Source organism: Apus apus, chromosome 2, assembly GCF_020740795.1.
Source record: "Apus apus isolate bApuApu2 chromosome 2, bApuApu2.pri.cur, whole genome shotgun sequence".
In the NCBI taxonomy this organism is placed as follows: domain Eukaryota; kingdom Metazoa; phylum Chordata; class Aves; order Apodiformes; family Apodidae; genus Apus; species Apus apus.
The window spans coordinates 14,523,109-14,544,257 of NC_067283.1; the positions used below are offsets into that span (position 1 = coordinate 14,523,109).

The 21,149-nt window shown below is 39.4% G+C and overlaps 1 protein-coding gene across 16 annotated transcripts in view; it reads left to right on the forward strand.

The window, feature by feature from the left end:
- PARD3 (par-3 family cell polarity regulator) overlaps positions 1-21,149 on the forward strand; it is a 450,732-nt gene that overhangs the window by 321,377 nt on the left and 108,206 nt on the right. For 10 of the 16 annotated variants that reach the window (XM_051609202.1, XM_051609199.1, XM_051609192.1 and 7 more), the window contains one exon: positions 4,856-4,966. The exons of 3 other annotated variants lie outside the window; for them this stretch is intronic. In XM_051609202.1, the coding sequence (XP_051465162.1) occupies positions 4,856-4,966 (111 nt within the window). Of the gene's footprint in view, positions 1-1,985; positions 3,125-4,855; positions 4,967-6,788; positions 7,171-21,149 lie in introns of those variants that run through there. 3 more of the 16 variants (XM_051609203.1, XM_051609204.1, XM_051609205.1) reach the window with 3 other exon arrangements.

The following is a 21,149-nucleotide window of genomic DNA, read 5'->3' on the forward strand; positions in this document are numbered from 1 at the left end:
TGGCACAGAATTTAGCAAATGACAGGATCTTGGAATTAGATTCTCAGGATTGTCTGAACATCAGTGTCACAGATGCTCCTTTTCTGCACTGTTTTGGTTTTGAATTCCAACCGTAGTTCTTGCCTTTGTTTGTAAATGCTGCCCTCCTTTTCTCTAATGCAAGGAGCATTGATGGGGCACAGATCTAAGCGGTGGAGTTCTCATGTCTGCTTCAGAAGCCAAGTTGTAATTTCATTTGCATTTGTAAGAACTGCAACAAATATCCCAGCCGCTAGCCTCTCAGCAATGAGAACAAGACCATCACAGGTTCAGACAAGTGCCTGAAAATCTCCAGGTGCTTCAGGCACTTGCTAACCAGCTGCCTGCAGGGAGAGCAGCTCCTGAGCCTGTGAAGTGAGCTGTGAGGCCCGGGATCAAATCACCTGGCAGGATCCTCAAGGCCATGTCCTTGCAAAAGTCTAGAGTCTCTCTGACACAGGAGAAATGGGTCATGATTGCTATTTTACAAGGGAGATATGGTTAACAATTGCACTTTGGGAGTTTCCAGCCTTAGGCTGTTATGATTAAATGAGCAGTCTCTTCAGTGGGGGAAGTTAGTACATGGTGTGCCAGGACATCCGGTCTATGCATTATGAAAGGAATAACACTGCAAGAAGTAAGGTTCCTGAGTTGCAAGGGTTCATGTATGGGACATGCATCCTACTTCCATCATCCCTTCCTTTTTAGTACCTGAGCAATAAAGAATTAAGCTTCACTGTGATGCAAGTGCCAGTGGGTTGTGGGAAAGCTGTCACACATTTAATTGTGGGGCAAGTCAGGGACTGTACCAGTTCCACATTTAAGAAGGTGAAACTTTTACGAAGGTAAGACAGATCTTTCCTCTGGGCTGATGCATTCAAACTGGAATGTTTTAAACGTTGGCAGTAATTCTGGGCACCTGACCCAAGCTTTGCTTCTTTTGACTCATGGGCCACTGGAGAGCAGCAAGGCAGGGCTTTACCGTGGGCTGTGAAGATGGTGTAGGGTGGCTGTAGGATGGACGTTTGATGTTTTGAAAGGATGTTGCATAGACTGCTTGAATGTCAGTGATCTCAGTACTCTTATTTTTGTCTCTAAGTGTCCTGTTTTACTTAAGAATCATGAATCAGCATCAGAAACATCTACCTGAGGAAGCTGGAAGGACTGGTGATTTTGAATAGTTTGACACTAGTGTGGTCACCACAGCATGAAGAGTTGTACAGTTGAGGGAGTCTTTTAACAGCTTGCTCTAATGGTGTGCCTTAGTATCCCTGTATGTTTTTTTCTTTTTTTTTTTGTTTTCTGTACTTAAACTTGGCATGAATTTTAAGTAATTTCTAAATGTCTGTTATAAATTTGGTAGAGAGGCCACTTATTTAGGCTGAGGGTATCATTATTACTATAAATTGTACTTCACGGAGCAAACACTTTTAATAGAAATAAATAGCAAGCACACATCATGTTAGTGAGAGTAATCTTACCAAAATCTCTGAATGATGTTTGGAGTGGGAAGTGCTAACTGCTTCTACAGAAATGAAAGTTGTGGGCTGTATGGATATGTGTACATATGTGTCCCCATCACAGTTCTTTTAAACACCTTTCTCAAGTGTTTGGTGGAGCCTGGAATTTTTTTTTTTCTTTGTTTGTCTATTACTTCTATTATTGTAAGCTGAAACTTAACAGAGATGCTGTTAGAGTTGAAATCTCGGTGGAAAAGAGAAATCTTGAACTTGTAAGTATTTCTGTATGGAGATCTTGCTAAAAGTATGCAGACTTGTTCAGAGCCAGCCTCACTTAGGGGCTGTGTGTTTCCAAACTGTTCTGCTGCTTCATGACATAGGAGTGTCATGGAGATACTGATGCTATTACAAACACAAAACCACAATCAGGGAGGGGGGAGGATGGCATTGATTAATCTGGGTTTGAGTGCAGGGACAGTGCAGTTAATGTTGCTGAACTTGTTACAGGCAGTGGTGATTATGGCAGATATATCACTCTGCGGGTGACAAAGCCCAGAGAAGGCAACTTTGCAAGACCACCATGGTTCATACTCTGCCAGGCTGTCCACTGCCAGGATGATCACAGAGTTTGTCAGAGATGGGCACTGGAAAGTCTCCGGTCAGAGTGGGGACAATGTGGCCACGCTTTGAAATGCATGGGAAAGGACTAGAGATGTCTTCTGGAATCTTTATCAGGACTGTCCCCGAGGCCAGAAGGAACACTAATTCCCACAGGCTTGGAAGAAAACCCTGAAAGAAAAGAAGGGTAGTTGCCACAGCTTGCTCTTGAGTCAGAGCAAACTGAACCCTCGTGCTGCTCCGAGCGCTGCCTGTGCGGTAAACCCACCTCTGCCTCTGCTGAAACACAGCACAAGTGTGGTTTGTTCTGGACTTGGATGGTTGGATCTGGAAACTCAAACCATTGATTTTTGCTAGGTTTGCATTACATGTTAACATTAGAAGTATTTTCCTCATAATCATGCAGCCTGACCAGGTATTTACTAGATTGCTAACAAGGTTTATTAGAAATTTCCTGTGTACTTTATTTTTTTTTAACAAGGTATTGATTTCAATATATTTCTGTCCATACTTGCAATGAATTGATTTATGGTGGTACAAAGTCTGTTTTGCTGCCAAAACCTCATTGTTACTAATTCTATTTTTACTTTTTTTTTTTTTCCCTTACTTTTTAACCACTAGTTCTTTTTCAAAAACAAACTGGCTACTCCAGAATTTGGTTCCTTTGCTTTGCCTGACCATTTGAATGGGTCAGGAAAGGACAGGAGACAGAAGCAAACACAGGCGTCGCAGAGATGCTGTGCTACAGTACCACATATGTTGTGTGTCGCCTCACAGCTCTGTGTGTTCTGTCAGTCAGACCCCTGCCACCCCCAGCACTCCGTGTATCAGGGTAAAATGGCTCAGTTCCACTGTTTTTCTGCCAAAACTCCTCTCTTGGCTAGAGGATTAAGGGCTATTTTAAATTAACCATTCTCTTTTGTCTGGTGTATGACATCCAGAGCTTGATTTGAATCTCTTGTGTCGTATATGAAAATGTTTTGTATAATCATTTTGACTACTCTCTAATAAATAGTTGGATGCTTTAAAAGATACATGCTGGTGTTTCTAGTCACTGAATTTAAATATGTCAGTTTTACATATAACGTATTATAAAATCAGAGACTTCATGTAGCATTTTGTGTTTCTTAACTGTTTCATATACTCTGCCTTTCCCTTTTCAGATGCTTATTAATGAACAATTTTAGTTTTCTTATGCCTGAATTACTTTGGAAATGAGCAATCTGGGAACTGTGGAGAACAGCCATGCACTTCAAAGTTTGTGTACACACTCCTACACTATGCTTTTGTGTTGTTTTTTTAAACAGTTGCCCTAAGAGCCATAAACTTGGTTACACAGCATAGTAATATCTCTTGACTAAGTGGTCAGAAATTAATCTTTCTGCAGGGTTGCTGTGTGGTATGTCTTCAGCCCACACAATGGCTTTGTACTAGAATCAACAGGAACAAACGGGAAAATACTGTAAATGCCTGGTGAACTCTACATATTTTAAACAGTTTACATTCGTGGGTCAGAAGAAAGTTTTAAGAACTCCGTGTTTTATTCACTGTTTGTGAGTGTTTGGGGTGTCCTGACCCACTGTCATTGGACCTTGCACATTTCAGTGTTTTTATTTCACTTTTGAAGTGAACCTGAGTGTGAAGTGCCACCAGTGTCAGGCTGCTCTTATCTGAGCATGGTATTAAAACCGAGTCAAATTCTTGCTGCTTTTGGTGTGATGAATGATCCCACATTTAATAGGTATGTATTGTAATAAGATATTGTTTAATAGATATATGTTATCCCTTCTGCCTTATATAAAAAATAGTCACCTAAACTTAGACATATTTAAGGGCTGTATTTAAGTGTTTGTTCAGTTCACTCTATACAAAAGTCATTCCTTCCTGAATAGGTCTGAAATATCTCAGAAATACATGCCGTTTTCCCCTAATAATAATAGAGTATCTCAAATGTCAGATTGTGCTCTTCCTGAAAGTCCAAAAGAAAACAGTGGAATGTGCAAGTATGAAAGAAACCAAAAACCGTGAAATGTAGCCAGTAGAGGGGAACAGGAAACATGAGGAGGGCAAACACTGGCCTGGCAGCATCCCGCTCTGTCTGGGACAGCCCAGCCAGCTCCATCCCTCCACTGGTCCTCTGTGCATTGGAACACCCTCAGGGGAAAAGAGTCACGAGTAACAAAGTTTAAAAAAACCTTGGTGCTGAACATGAATAAATTTCCATTTTGGGGTGGCGTCCATTGTGTGGTGAAACTGCTGCTGTGGGGCGAGTGCAGAGAGTGGCACTGTGCTCTGGGCAGTTGTCAGACATACAGTGCGGTGTCTCCTGCACTTCATACATGAAGTCTTCACTTAATGTAAACTTGACTTGCGTTCTTTGGCAGTGAGAGTGTTGAGTAGTTTCTAAAACATTGTTTGACCGTGTATTTAAGAACAGTGACCCCAAAATCCTGGCAGAAAAAAGGAATGTGGTCCTATTATTTTGATTTGTTTTGTTCTGTTCTTTAGTGAGGAATTCTATAAACTTTTAAGAGGAGTGAAATAAAAATAAAAAAAAACTCCATACACGCATACAAAAAAATAAACCAAAAAAACCCAGCAGCCTGAAAGTATGAAAAATTGAGATTCTGAGGACTTTGCACTTTCCCTTCCTTGTTTCCAAGCAGCCTTTTTTGGAGGACTCTCTTTGTCATAGGAAAAGGAAATTACGGTTTTGTTCATTTCACAAGTTAGATTCTTTTTTTGTGTGTTATTAACAGGTTTGGCAAACATCGCAAAGATGACAAGAGTGAGAAAACTGGTAAAATAAAAGTGCAGGAAGCTCTTACTTCAGAAGAGGAGAGAATACGAATGAAGCAAGAACAGGAGAGGTAGACTTCAGTATTTGCTTACACCTATATAGAGGGAGTTTGTTTTTTAAATTAAATAACAGAAGTTCAGTTTTCACTGATGAAATTTCCCAGATGTTTATATGTTTATATACTTTAAATAACAAGACCAAGTTAGATTTATTGTGAACATTAGTATCAGTAACTTCTTCAGCTGTGTTAAGCATCTTTGATAAACCCAGAGCTCCTTACTGAGGAGACGGGAGTAATAATATCAAATGTTTTCTCTATATATTCTATCACTGATTTTATTGACATTTTCAGAAAAAAATATTTATATAGAATGAAATATGTTTTGTATTTTTCTTCAAAGTCTTGCATATCTAGTTTTTTATTAATATATTTAGAAAAAACCTAAAAGATATACATATTGGTATATTTGTCAATGGAGTTCAGTCTATTTATGTCATGCAGTCTGTTTATGGAATGAAATGTATATTAAACTGCTAATTGTAAAAATGAGTGGTGAGTACCTCTATTTTTCCTTGTCAGCTTCCCTTAACATCAAAAACCTATGTAATATATATGTCATATACTATTCGCAATATTTCCAGTCTACTTTTCATCCTGTCTCTTGTAGCCCTAGATATTTGGACCGTAGACTCTGATATCACTTTTATCAATTTAGTAAAAATCTTGGAAAGCTTAGGCTGTAAATTAACTAGTATTCAGGGATGCACATGGAAAGAAGACCTCTTTGAGAAGACAACACTTCAGTAACTTTGAAGGTTACAAAGTTTGAATGCTGCAAGGTAAATAGATTCAGTTCCATTTACCAGTGAAAGTGAACTATGAGTTAGAATGATTTATCTAAAAATTATGCCATAGCTCAGCCATAAATTAAGGATTTATGCAGGAACTATGGAGGGAAATTTTATTGTCCTATTTGTCCTATACAAAGGAGGTATGACTAATTAGTCCTAATGATCCCTTTGGCCATCATCTCTATGCACCTTGGTCCTCTGTAGGTAAGAACAGAAATTTATACGTGATTGCTTCATCACTCTAACAGCTCACTTGGAATAGCAGAGCCACAGTAACTCCTGTGTAGTCTCCTCAGCTAAACTTAAAACAGTTTCCTTTTAGTTCATTAAGGCTTGAATTATTTACATTGCAGTTAAGGCAGGCTAGGACTATACATTTATTACTTACTGAGGATCAGCAGTAAATTGTTAAACTGCAGAAACTTTATCATTTCTGACCATCTGTTTGGATTACATTATGGGAGATTTTTTTTCTAGCATACATTGGTGTAAAAATGTATTCATGTCTTTCTCCATTCATTCTGACAGTAGAGAGGGGCTGGATATTGATACTTGGTTGGTTTTACTTGTATGATTGGGTTTTATTTTCTTAAAAAAAATAAAAATAATGAAGTAGAGTAATTAAATTGGTTCCTGGTTTTAAGAGTAATGTGCTTTCAGGTTAAATGGTAAAGGGAAATTGCTGGAACCGAAGGAAGTAAGTGTTTTTAACTACGAGGGTACTTGTGCAGTCAACTTCCCTTTATGCATGGGCAGACCAGCCACTTTGTGGATAAGCTTCTGCCAGTGTGCAGAGCCATTGTAAACTCCGTCAGCACAGCCAGCTCAGGGCTGGAGGAAGGTTATCCACAAGTGCACAATGCTGATCCCTGACTTAATACCCGCTGCTGAACCCAAACTTGCCCAGCACAGAGGATTTCTGAGTAACCTTGTACCCAGAAAATCAGTCATATACATTTATTCAAAGAAGAAAGACTTGAGGTTTAAGTTAGTAATGTTTTCTCTCTCTTCCATTCTCTCTCTTTCTCTGTCTCTCTCAGTAAGACTGGTGAGAGTATAGACTGTCCATGTGGTGATGTAAGAGAGGTTGCAATAGTCACGCTGGGTGCCAAGGTAGAATTATGAAATTATTTGTATAGCCCCCAATGCATGGAGAAAATTCCTAATCCCTGTCCATCAGGTTATGCTAACCAATTAGAATCTTTCCTAGAATTTCACTCCTCGTGTGTCATAATAGCAATTTTATGTGTTCACTGGAAATGCATGTGCCAGAAGTTCTTAACAGCTTGATGTTATGGTCCTCCTCCCATTACTCTTTTTCCCTAACTATGTATTTGCTTTCCTTTGTGGTATGTCTATAAGAGAATGCAAGTTGTTTGGGGTAGTGGCATGTGCAACTAATAAAAGGCAATAAAATAGCAACCAAATGTGTGAGGTGCTTCCTTATGTTTCTGAAAAATTCAGATGTTGATTTGGTCCATAGAGACTAAATATTTTTGCAGTTAGAGTGCAGAGAGTTTCCTTTTGATCCTTTAGAATAATGATGTTAGATACATGCTATTAATGAAGAGTACTCTTGCAAATTAACTGAGCAATCCTTCAAAATGCTTACTAGGAGACAGAGTAAAATATTATTGTCAGTCTTGGTTCATAATGGCTGCTATTTTAACATTTTTTTTCTGTGGTTTTTTGCTCCTCGGTTTTTTTAGCAGTACAATTAACTTGCTCTGTTTTACTTGATATTTGATACTATATACCTCTATAGTGATGCAATACTTTGGGGAAATAGGTTGGATTTAATGAACTTACTATGTATGAGAGGCTGGGAGCAAAAATCGTTAGGGGGTCAAAAAAAAGTGAATGGTCCATTAAAAAATCAATCATGCCCACAATTTTATGAAATTATTATGCTTTGACTTGATAATTTTAATAGTATTGTGCTTACAGTAGCATTTTCTTTAAATGTTAAAAATAGTGTTCATATTGATTATAAGACAAATAAGCAAATGGATGTTCTTCAATTTCCCATGATTGAAATGAAAAAATTGCCTTTTATAAACATATTACTAATAATAATTCCCTATTAAGGAGCATATCTCTTAAGCTGCATATGGCATGTGTTTACTGACAATCTTAAAGTCATTTTGAACAGAAAATTAAATTATCTAGTTGAAAATACAGGCAGCTTTCAATAAAATATACTTCTGGAATAATTAGGAGCGTCATCTGAGGATACCTACAGTCTTACCAAAATAACTGTAAAATGCTTTCCGTTTGTAATTCTCCAAATGTTGAATTATAAGTTCATACAGGATCATAGGACATTGTCCCCCTGTGTCACTGTCATTCTTTAATACTGGTTTACTCCAGAAAAAGAAGTCAGCTTGTATTATCCTTGAGAATATGCCAAACACTGAACTCAAAATCTAGGTGGGCTGTGGTGTGCTGTAAGAAAGAGAGCTTCTCCCCAGCAGTGTCACCAGTTAAAACCTTAAGGCAAAACTAAGCAACAGGTTTTCTGAATTTGGCCTTGTGTCTCCTAAGAAAGAGACTATACTGCAGTCTTGAGGAAGTCAGGTAAGATCTGAATTGAATTAGCTCTATTCCTGTGCCAGATCACAGCTGGTTTATCTATATGCTAAGTTGAAACCCCTCTTTGCAATGTTGTCATCCCACCCATCACTGGACTTCTGAAACTGTGCACCACTGAGACACTACATGAGCTTGGATAGGCCAAAAGAACACCCCTGGGCCCTTTTTGGTTTGTTACAGAAGGTCTACTATCAATTTCAGAGTCTCCTGATGCACCTGTGGTTGGCCCATCCTCCTAAGAGTTATGTCTTGGATTTTACAGATTGGAGATGCATGGGATATCTTGAGATTTTAGAGACGTGTCAAACTCTTATAGTTTCACACAAGCATTGCTATGTAGGATAGACTTAAAACCAGATCTTGAATCTTTTATCAATGAGCAAGAGGAATTATTGTTACAACCCAGTTAGTTTTCATATGGATGGTCACCTTCTGTTGTGCTATTGGACCTACGCCTTGGGGCTCTTAGACCTTTCCACTTTTAAAACTGTCTACATCTGGTCTTCAAAGGCCTTCCAGGATCACGTTTTCCTGGTGTGTAACCAATGTGTCCCTCAGTATCCTGCAACCTGATGGCTCTGAAATGTTTTCTGACTTCTTCAATACCCTATAGTATAGTATAGGCTCTTTCTTAGGAGATTTGACGACAGGACTGCTCAGAAATCCTACTGTTTTTGTCTTCTGGTTTTTATTAATGGCCCTTCGTGAAGGGAGACATCCCTCAAACATCCAAGTTCTGATACTTTTGTGTCTCTCTCTTTCACCCATGGATTTTTCCTTGGATTTTTTTTTTTCCTTCCCCTGCAGCTCTATGTTCATTACGAAATAGATCTTCAACAAATCAAAAACATTTGCCTGTGTTCTGCCCTTGTTCAGCTCAAGGACGTGCAGTTCTTGACATCTGCTTGGCAAGGGTGTGTGTGCTGGCCCTGTCCTCAGCCTTGGACTGACTCCCTCTAGGAAACAAACCAAGTGCTCCAGAACCCAAACAGCTTTACCCTTTTTACCCAGGTAGTAGATAATGGAAGAATGAAATAAACATACCTCTTAGTGAAGTTTCAACAAATCAGCTGTATCCAGTGTTGTTCACTGCTATATAATGCTTAAAAGATGAAAGCAGCAATTGTAATATAATCTCATGATTCAGAGCATATGATCCCAGCTATGGGCAAACAGTGCTTACGCTTTAATCTGCCTCTAGAGGCAGTTGCTCCTCTTGAAAGGAGAATCTAGAGGATATGTTCTCCTTTCGGTTAATACACTGATTTAAGAGCTTTACTAATGTTCTGTGAATCTCGGAGTTACCATAAAAGTATTTTAATCTTAGTATTGTGTAATTCCTCAACTCCTGCTGAAATGGATGCAAAATCAGGTGCTTAAACACCTGTGTTGTGGGGATCAGTATTGAGGAGGAGATGAGGAGAGTCCGTTTGGAAGAGAATTAAAGAGCTGTACAGGTGGAAGTGCTGCACGGAGCCTCCAGAGATACTGGAAGGATAACTGAGAAGTCAAATGGGGAGATTTTGGAGCCAGGGGCTTCTTTTGCTGTTTAAAAGCAGTCATATGATTCCAGCCTCTGTTATCTTGTTGGAGGAACAGCCAAGCAATACCTCATTGTGTACGTACACGTGTAGTTACCACCTGGAAAAGAAACTTGTTTCTCTCCTTGCTTTCCCTCTTTCTGTTTTGGAAAACATAACGTTTTGTTCCTTTAGACTACGATGGGAGTTAAATTTACATAATTCCGCTGTTTCTGTTATCCTTGCCTGTGCAAATGTCGCCGGTGCTGGCACGGCTGGGGCCGGGGCCGGGAGGGGGAGCTCCCGGCCCGGCTGCGGCCGCTCCCGCGGGGCTGGGTCCGGGCTGGAAACCTCACCGGGGCTGTGTAGGGCAGAGGGAATTCTAACGCCTCCCTGTCAACCGGGGGAAAACTCAGTTTCTGATGGGACGAGGGAGATCCTTTTAGAGGTTGGAGGTATGAGGCGGATGCTCTTGCAATTGCCAGAGTGTGGGCAGGAGGAGTGGGAGAGATGACCAAGGATCTTGTCTTGCAGAGGTGCTGTCTGGGGGAGAGGGATCAGGCATTTGTCTCCAGATTGGCAGATTTGCTGTTACTTTTGGAGATCAATCAATAGGCTCACAGCATTTTTTGTGTGAATGTAAACAAGGCTACAGATTCAGTGGGTGGTGTTCGTATAATGATTTTTTCTACATGTAGGGTGAAACATTCTGTCTGTTCATTAGCAATTAAAATAACATTGATATATTTTTCCTGAAGGATTTGGTCATTCCATAAAATACTTCCTTTATTATATGTTTCCTGAGGGTATAACGGTCTTTATCTCCAACATATAATAAACTTCTCTTCGTCTTTCTCTAGTACCATTAAAGCCACAAGCCCTTTGTTGTAAAAGTACACTAATGAATAGAAATGTTACAACAAGAACAGAAGTCTTGTATTTTCCCTTCATCATGCATCATCCATTTTAATTAGACAAAAGGGTGGCGAGTACTGTGACAAGAGTCTGGAATTAAAATCATTAATTGATGTCAAGCTGACGAGAGACTGCTAACATGAATTTACTGACAGCAGGAAAGAAATTAACCTTATTACTTTATTTAGTACATTGGAACTATTTATTATATTTTCCTATTCGAGTTCAATGTGTTCCATTTATGATGATAGTGAAAGACAAATAATTAATAAAAACCTACCTGAAGTTTTATTACCTCCTATCAAAGATGTTTACATGAAAACCACATCAATAACTTAGGGAAAAAAAAAAACACACCACATCTTTCTAATCAATGTAACTCATCAAAACTATTACAGCAATATTTTTGGTATTTTAAATGAGTATAACATGCTATGCTCTCTAGCCAAGTAGAATTGCAAAAGTGATCTGATTTAAAACCATGCCTTAGTTTCTTAATGTCAGTGTTGCAAAAAATGAAACATATTTTCTCCAGCAATGACATTGATTGGAATAACTGTCTGTTTTGATGTTCATTGGAAGGTCAGCCTAACAAAGATGAGTTTTAATGTTAAGCATCTTTATTCTTTAGATGAAAGAGTACAACAGTGTCTTACAGAATGACAGCAGCATCGTATAGAAAATTTGTGACCCAAAGGTCATAATAAAAGAATAGAGGGGAGGTCACCCTGTAGTAAAGGCCATCTGGAACTGTTAAAGTATCAGATGGAGTAGGGGGCTAAACAGCAGGACACTCTTGGTATGTTTCCAGATTTCCCAGAGAGACCATAATATTTTTACTGGAAAACCCCAACTTTTTCCACTTAAGCAAAATATTTTCATCAAGCATTTTCATTTTTACTTTTAGGAAAAAAAGACAACATACTGTGATAGGAAGTAGATTTTTGTTTCTTACATAGCCTACCTTTTATCTGTGTCTTTAAAATGGAGAAAAGATTCAGTTTTAGTTTTGCCACTGCTGTATTTTGATCACACAACTTTCACAAGAACTATTACCTTTACATCTGTTATTACAGATTACAAATATTTTCTAAGATGACTTATGTAAAATCTTTTCTTATAAAACTTCCACCCCCTTCCCAGCCTGTAAGAGAGGAGAGAAAAAATACTTCTGTGAATTAGAAAATCAGAAGAATGTGTTTCTTGTTCTCACTTATTTTGAGATGGGGTCTGCTTGTCAAAGGATATTCCAGTTTCACTGAGGTTTGTAGCATTGCTTTTGACAGTGGTTTTTTACTAAATGAGGGTGGAGGACATGAAGGGTAAAGGAGTCCAGGAAGGCTGGACATACTTCAGGAAAGAAGTCTTAAAGGCCAAGGAGCAGTCTGTCCCCATGTGCTGAAAGACAAGCCACCAGGGAAGACCAGCCTGGCTTAACAGAAAGATTTGGCTGGAGCTCAGGAAGAAAATGAGAGTTTATGGCCTCTGGAAGACAGGCCAGGCCTCTCATGAAGAATACAGACGTAGTAACACAATGCAGGGAGAAAATTAGGGGGGAGCAAAGCCCAACTTGAACTCAACTTGGCTGGTGCTGTCAAAGACAATAAAAAATCTTTCTATAAATACATCAATGACAAAAAGAGGACTAGGGAGAATCTCCATCCTTTATTGGATGCAGGTGAAACATAGTGACAAAGGATGAGGAAGAGGCTGAGGTGCTAAACACTTTCTTTGCCTCAGTCTTTAGCAGCAAAAGTGGTTGTTCCCTAGACACCCAGTCCCTTGAGCTTGAAAACAGGGAGGTGGGGCAGAATGAGACCTTTGTAATCCAAGAGGAAAAGGTCAGTGACCTGCTATACTACCTGAACATTCCTGAGTCTATGGGGGCCAGATGGGTTGCACCCAAGAGTACTAAAGAAATTGGCAGATGCACTTGCCAAACTTCTTTCTGTCGTTTACCAGCAGTCCTGACTAACTGGGGAGGTTCCGGTGGACTGGAAGGTAGCAAATGTGGTACCCATCCACAAGAAAGGCAGAAAGGAGGATCCAGGGAACTACAGACCTGTCAGTCTGACCTTGGTGCCAGGGAAGGTCATGGAGCCGATCATCCTGAGTGTCATTACGCACCATACACAGAACAACTGAGTGATCAGGTCCAGTCAGCATGGGTTTATGAAAGGAAGGTCCTGCTTGATGAACCTTATCTCTTTATATGACAAGATGACCTGCCTGGTCGATGAGGGAAAGGCTGTGGATATTGCCTACCTGGATTTCCGTAAGGCCTTTGACACCGTTTCCCATAGCATTCTGATGAAAACACTGGCTGCTCACGGCTTGGATGGGCATAGGCTCTGCTGGGTAAAATGCTGGCTGGATGGCCGAGCCCAGAGAGTGGTGGTGAATGGAGTTAACTCCAGCTGGTGGCTCGTCACAAGTGGTTCCTCAGGGCTCAGTATTGGGACCACATATTTTTAACATCTTTATCAATGATCTTAATGAGGAGATAGAATGCAGCCTCAGTAAGTTTGCAGATGACACCAAGTTGGGAGGGAGTGTTGATCTGCCTGAGGGTAGGGAGGCTCTACAGAGAGACTTGGACAGACTAGACTGAGGGGCCAAGGTCAATTGTATGAGCTTCAACAAGGCCAAGTGCCAGGTCCTGCACTTGGGCCACAACAACCCCATGCAATGCTACAGGCTTGGGGAAGGGTGGCTGGAGAGCTGTCCAGCAGAATGGGACCTGGGGGTTGTGATTGGTAGGTGGCTGAATATGAGCCATCAGTGTGCTCAGGTGGCCATGAAGGCCAGTGTCATCCTGGCCCGTATTAGAAATAGTGTGGCAAGCAGGACCAGGGAGTTGGTTGTCCCTCTGTACTTGGCATTGGTGAGGCCACACCTCGAGTACTGTTAGTTTTGGGCACCTCAGTACAGGAAAAACATTGAGGTGCTGGAGCATGTCCAAAGAAGGGCAACAAAGCTGGTGAAGAGCCTTAAGAACAAGTCTTATGAGGACTGGCTGAGGGAACTGGGGCTGTCTAGTCTGAAAAAAAGGAGGCTGAGGGGAGACCTCATCACCCTCTAGAACTACCTGAAAGGACTTTTTAGGGAGGTAGGCACTGGTCTCTTCTCACAAGTAACTGGTGATAGAACAAGAGAAAATGGCCTCAAGCTGCACCAGGAAAGGTTTAGAAAAGACAGTAGGAAGAACTTTTTCACTGAAAGGGTTGTCAGATATTGGAACATGCTGACATATTCCCAGGGAAGTGGTTGAGTCACCATCCCTGGGTGCATTTAAGAGTTGTCTAGATGTGGTGCTTGAGAATATGGCTTAGTGCCGGCCTTGGTAGAGTAGGGTTAATGGTTGGACTTGATGACACTAAAGGTCTTTTCCAACTTAAGTGATTCTGTGAGTCTATGATTCTGTTGTAGTTTAACCTCTAGTTACTGTCTGCAGTATCTGGGAATGACTGATTTGATACATGGTATGATATATGGTACCATTTGATATATGGTACTCCTGTGACATTTGTCTCTTGCACATATGGGAGCAGCTGCTCCTTACACATCTAACTGCAGAATTCAGATTTTACTCACCAGTACTGTTTTCTTGAATTGTTCTCCAGTTGAGGAAAAAAAAAATAGAGGAAGAAATGGTCCAAGAAAGCCTGTGTGAGGGAGGAAAACAGTGTTATTAAAGTGAGGAGGGGTGGAAGTAGGAGCTCTCCTAAGTCATGTTTCAGCAACAGCTGAATCTCATTATCTCCTTCCTTTCTACTTCAGTCCAGCAAAAGAGCTCAATAGGTGATTAGAGCTAAGTTAATGTAATGATCAGGGATCTATTGCCTTGGGTGTAAATATCGGTTCTTCTGGCCAGTTTTGTAATGCAAAAGACTAAATGCAGTTTTGCTTTCAGACAGTGATGATATTCTTTGATGCAACGTGGTTCCCAGCAGGATAACCAGTTGCCCATCTGGATCATCCTCCACTGCTGGGGTCACTGACCCTTGGATCAGACATGAAAATAAGAAGAGGAAATTTCAATCATGATAGTGTTTATTTTGGAGATGGGAGGACCTGTACTGCCTGTGTACCTGATACATTCACTTTGGTTGCTACATAACCTTTGAAAACATGCAGCATACTCTCCAACCTGAAGTGCTGCAGACTGTTAATTGCAAAGTAGTGTAAAGTCTTTTTTTCATTATTAATTAGGATGCTATTGAATCTGTAGAAAACCCAAAAGAACTTTGGAGAAGAGGATTATCATTTCAAATGTTCTTAAAAATAGACAGAGTAGACTTAAAAAATAGAATGAACTTCAATAACAGCAACTGGAAGGTAATTTACATAGTTGGAAGAATTAAGCATACCAATTAAAAGTAAGGGGAAATCTGTGAGTTGCTTTTTCAGGAATGGATCTGGAAGTTCTACTGGATGACAGATACTCACGAGTCAGCAATGTCAAGCTATTGGAGAAAATACAAAGACAGAGTGCAGTCTCTGGATACATAAGAAGGAAAAGAATATTGTTTTCCATCTCAAATGCAACTACTAGGTATTTAAACTGCACCAAGGATTATTAAGACTGATTACTGTGGGCGGGGGAACTTTCTAATGAAAATGCAGTAGAAAAGTTTGCCATGGGAAGTTGTAGAATCTATGTAATTGTAAACTGAGAAAACCCTCAGGATGAAACAAATAACCTGCAGAAATGGCATACCCAGAAGATCCTGCCTTGGAGAGGTGATATGATCTCTCTTCTAGGTCTATATTTCTGCACCTACATAGAAATTTTACGTATGTATTGGTTCTATAACAAGAGAGGAACGTAACAGGGATTACACATTAAGGAAGGAAAAAAAAATATTAAAGAAAAATTAAAGAAATGCATCTGCCTAGTCAGACAGCCTTAGTTTTCTTTCTCCTTCAGCAATCATGGCCTATCTGCAAATTAGAATATGTGATAGTACTTACTGTCTCTCTGAAGTTCCCCCTCCTCAAATCCCACATGCAGAGGAGATACATGACAATTTAAAAAACCTTTAATGAACTACAACCCAGGAGGGCTGTACTTAAAAAAAAAAAAAAGCAGGGGAATGGGAGGAATAAAGGTGATAAGGTGATTACAGTAAGTGCCCTAATACATTAAGAAGAGAACAATGTGCTCATTTTTATAAGGACTTCTATTAAAGAAGGCTATTAAAGAAGGCAGCAAAGTATAAATTAAGATGTAAAGAAATGAAAAAAATGCAGGAGAGAAAGTAAGTATTATGCATATAAACAGGTGAAGTACAAACACCAATTTGAAACCAAGTGACATTGGTGAAACTAAAGGAGGCATTAGAATAATTTCCTCTAACCCGGTGGACTCTCATGTGTTTTCCTCTACCTTTCCTTATCCCCTGATCTTCTTGATTCATACTTTGTCCTTCCAAAGTGAAGATCCATTATCCCCAGAAGATTATCTCAAACCTGCTTTCTTGGATCTTGAAAAAATTGACTGAAAATCCTTGCTTATTTTTATTTTAAAAATTTGTAATTTACCACCTTAAATCCTTCTTATGTATCCAGAGACTGCACTCTGTCTTTGTATTTTCTCCAACAGCTTGACATTGCTGACTCGTGAGTATCTGTCATCCAGTAGAACTTCCAGATCCATTCCTGAAAAGGCAACTCACAGATTTCCCCTTACTTTTAATTGGTATGCTTAATTCTTCCAACTATGTAAATTACCTTCCAGTTGCTGTTATTGAAGTTCATTCTATTTTTTAAGTCTACTCTGTCTATTTTTTAAGAACATTTGAAATTATAATCCTCTTCTCCAAAGTTCTTTTGGGTTTTCTACAGATTCAATAGCATCCTAATTAATAATGAAAAAAAATGAGTGAATTCTGAGAGATCTGTGTAGAAAGTGTCTTCATCCATCCATGTAGTGGGACTGAATTGCTGAGGGCTGATCTCTAAATAATCTGTAGGAACTGGCAGGTTCAACCTTTTGCATCCATCCTGGTGCTGGGTTTCATGCCCTGGGTTGTACTGTCTCTCCTTTCTGCAAAAGGCTGTTCACTGTGTTGTAGAAGGAAATTGGACAGACTTGACCACATCTATTCTTGATCAGTCTATGGTGGCTGCTGCTCATTCCATTATCTTCTCTGTGCTTACCCATAGTTTGTTTCAGAGGAGACTGAAATTAAACTGACAAGTCTATAATTCTCCTCCTCCATAGGATGTTTGACTTTTTCTTTTTTCAGTACTTCAGCTGTCTTCAACAGGTTCCCCTGGTTATTGAAAAAGATCTGAGACTCCCTCAGACATTTGTGTGTGTCGGATGAAGTTCAACTAGCTTAACCACTTCTAGCTACTTCCTTTTCTGTTAGATTGGAGATCTTTTTTGTTATTGGTGGCAGTATCAATTGTGCTGGCCACCTGCTTGCAATCAACCATTTTAGTGAAGACAGATGCAAAGACAAAAAACCATTAAGCCTGAGGTCTCCTCAGCATCATCTGTCAATATCGTTCCCTCACTACTGAGCAGGGGAGCAGCCTTTTCTTTGCTCTTCCTTTTACTGCTAATGCAATTACATAATGATTTATTGTTATCTTTAAAGCTCCCTGCTACTTTTATTTCACATTGCGCTTTGGCCTTTCTGATTTTATCCCTGTGTGCTTATGGTTATCCACTGCAAACTGACCACATTTGTTATGTGTTTATTCATGTGTCTGAGATCAGAGGACAGTCATATTTTAGCCAGCTGGCCATACATGTATGTACACAGGAGATACGGCAGAACTGCTAATTTTTTTGTTCTTTTAATAACTTGAAAAATGTTAATCTCCAGCCTTCTAATTTAAAAATAATATTTATTAGCAGTATTTTCTGACTTCTTGAAAAAATATGCTAAGGTTTGAATGGAATGGGGGGAGGGGCAAATGAGGAAGAGGAGATATATTTATTGTGTACAAGATAACCACTGTTACTGCCCCTGATTATCCGCTGCCCACAGTGATCCTTTAGAATGATTTTCCCAGGAAAGCAGATGGCTTTAATGAGAGATGGTTATAACTGTGATAACTGGCTAGCTCTAATCATGATAAGAAAAGCTAAGTGTCATATGCCAGTTCAGAGGGAAATCATAATAATGCCTATAACCAAGGTACACTCATTAGAAGAGTAGTTGTCAGAAAAATTCTCCTGGACCCAGACAAAGGTCAAAGAAAAATATAGGAGAGGACTAACTCCCACATTGACTTGATTGCCAAGGGTCATTAAAGCCCTGAAGGCAGTTGAGGAGTGGGGGAGGAGGAACAGCAAGACCTGACTTAGTTTCTGGCATGCAGTGCCTGCAAGGTATTTTTCACTGGCAAAGGAGGAGGGGACAAATTTGACAAGATGTGGCTACTGGCCAACCCATCGCCTGACCTCTTTCTTAGAAGTGGTATCTGGCAAAAATTGGACCAAATGTGTTCATCCTATCAAACTTAAACAAGTTGACTGGCTTTGTACACGTGCTGTGGTTTTCCTCTGTTTCAATCCATCATCCCAATGCGTGCCAGCCTGATGGCACAAGAACTGAGAACTGGCAGTGGTGAATGGATTGTCATTTAGCTTCTGTCCTTACACAATGCTGTTTCTATCCTTAATAAACATTGTCAGCCATCTCACATATGTGGAACTGCAGGCATTCAATACTGATTTTGTAAATGAGTGAGCCTCAGTGGAAAAGATGAGGTTGTGGATTATCGCTTGGGCAAGAGCTGAATCCTGGCAGCAGCAAGAGGATTAATTGAATTGACCAAGCAATTGCACACCAGAAGCAGCAGCCAACTTTGTTTCTGCTCTTAGGGGAGGACATTGCTGCTGTTGCAGTGGCAAATGTAATGTACTAGCCATGAATATCCTTCCCACTCTGTGTTCATCAATTAAGATAAGTAGATGATTTTTTGCATGGTTCTAAATCAGTAATATGAAAAAAATCCTGTGAAGGGGGCTGAAGTTCCCAAGGGATTGGGAATATATTTATAAATTCACTGCTAACACTATATGAAATTAGGGTCAATTTCTCTTCTTTTGCTAACTTTGCTTACTTACTTTTTACTCCTAACAGCTCTAGAAACACCCCAGATTTGATTTTTCAATTGCTGGAAAAAGTTAAAGTTTAGTTCAGACAGAACTTCTGTAAACATTTAGTTCGGAGTGGTATTTGGCTCACAGATATTACTACTTTAGTATCTACATTTAAGCTACATGGCAAAATGCCCTTTGTGGTCAAGGGAATTGTACTTGACACAGTGGGTAAAGCAAAGCCTGGAGAAGGGTTCGGCTTAGCCTTGAAAAGCCACGTTTCTGCTGTTCAGCTGAACCACTCTATAGACCCTGTGGGCAACAGCCTGATGTGGCTGATCTTGACCCAAAATGTAAGTCAACACCTAAATTTAGTTGTCTAAAGTGGTAGTTTCCTTCATCTGAAAGCTGCAGCACACTCACAGAGTTTTAAAGAAGGACACAAGGTGGCTGCTGTTTGCTGGAGACAGCAGAACATAAGCTTTTCCCTTAATTTTGTGACCACCATTGCACTATAGGATGCTATACACGCTATACAATGGGTATGCCGATCATTGCTGGATTAGCTTGCAATGAAAAGCTCTTCTAACAGTTAGAGGAAGTTCTGCAGCTAACAATATTGTCATTTGAAGCAGTTATCATTAGCTTTTGAATTGAGTGGCACACAAATGCATGAGGATAGTTTATACTTTACTGAACATTATAATTTGAGTTTCAAGCACAACTGTATGTTGTTGACATTTTCAGTATTGATGCTTCAGCAAGAAGGGTTTAGAAACTTTTTGGGGTAGCTTTTGTATTCTTAAAAGTACCATTTCATTTTAACACTGCAGAATTGATTAGCAGTTTTTACAAAATTCTTTGAAAATGGAAATTCGAGTTATGTAAATGCTCAGTGTTATTATTATCATTAAACCCACACAAAATACGTAGGAAGGCCATAAATCCTCAAAATGAGCTGATCTCAAATTTCAGACATCGGCATTTTCTTTGTGTCACTTCATGAAGGAATACAATTCAGTGAAGGCAGCTTAATATACATACCCACATTGTGAAAGCAAAGCTGGTCAAACTCTTCTCCAGATACTGGATTTCAATAGCAGGAGCATTGCTGATTAGGGCTGAAGTACAGAGTGAATTCCAGGTTTTTGTGTGTGCTGCAGAGTGTGTTTACAGAATCATTTTAATCTTTCCCACAATAGTCTGCCCTGGCATTTCCCATACATACACTTAATGTGGTATATGCTAACAGAAGATTTAGGCCATATCATGCATCTACACACACGTGCACAAGGAGGGGAGTTCAACACAAAAAAATAACATTTCTTATATAAAAAGATGTTCAGAGTTAAAAACTATTATAACTCCAAAAGCAACAGTGCAATATTCAGCAGATAGCTGCTGTTCTTTTCAAGAATATGGCTGTTTTTTTTCCCTGGTCATTTGGTTTTTGTCAGTTTGGAAACATAACGTTTAAGTAGAGCATGTCCTGAAGAGGGCAAAAACAAAACTGTATTTTAAACAAAATTAAAAAAAAAGTGAAGTAATTGGAATACCTGTACTTTTGCCATGTGTAAGTGATAGGATTTGCACTGTGGTTTAAACATAGAGCACACAAAATACTAATTAAAAAAGACTTTGGGTGTCAGCATAGTCAGACCTTACAAGTTTTACTTTATGGTTTTCCTTTGTTAAATATTACTTCAATGGGTACTTCATTTATAATTAACAGCATGATTTACAATATGTTTAGTCTGTTTTTTAATGCTACATACATGTATTAACACATTGTATTAGCAATAGTAGAAAATAGTCTATTTTCCTGGTAGGTATGAACATAATTACTTGCATAACATTTCCAACAATCAGTTCTCTCCTACTTGAACAAGAATAAGTATCCCTCATTGAAACTTGCATGGGAAAATCATTATATTCTTGCTGCAAGCGGTGCTGCTTTCAACTGTATTAAATAGCCAATAAGCAAATATATGAGAAAAATTGGTAAAAGTGTAACAGGGGACACTCGTATCTACACCTTTGGAGAGTGATGTGGATATTCATGGTTGAAAGTTAAGATTTGCAGGCCTGTCTCATGGCAGCCAGTGTAACACTGAGGCCAATCTCACCAGTTATGACCAGGTTGTTCTGTTTTATAAGCACTTCAGATAACAGTGTTTTCTTATGTGTGAATTGCACTTTATTGCTATATTGTCAGATTTCATACACTGAAATTTTGGTTATGTGAAATACATTTTTTTTTTTCTCAAATTCATGTCAGTCTGTGTTCTGGTATGTGATGATATATTCTTCAT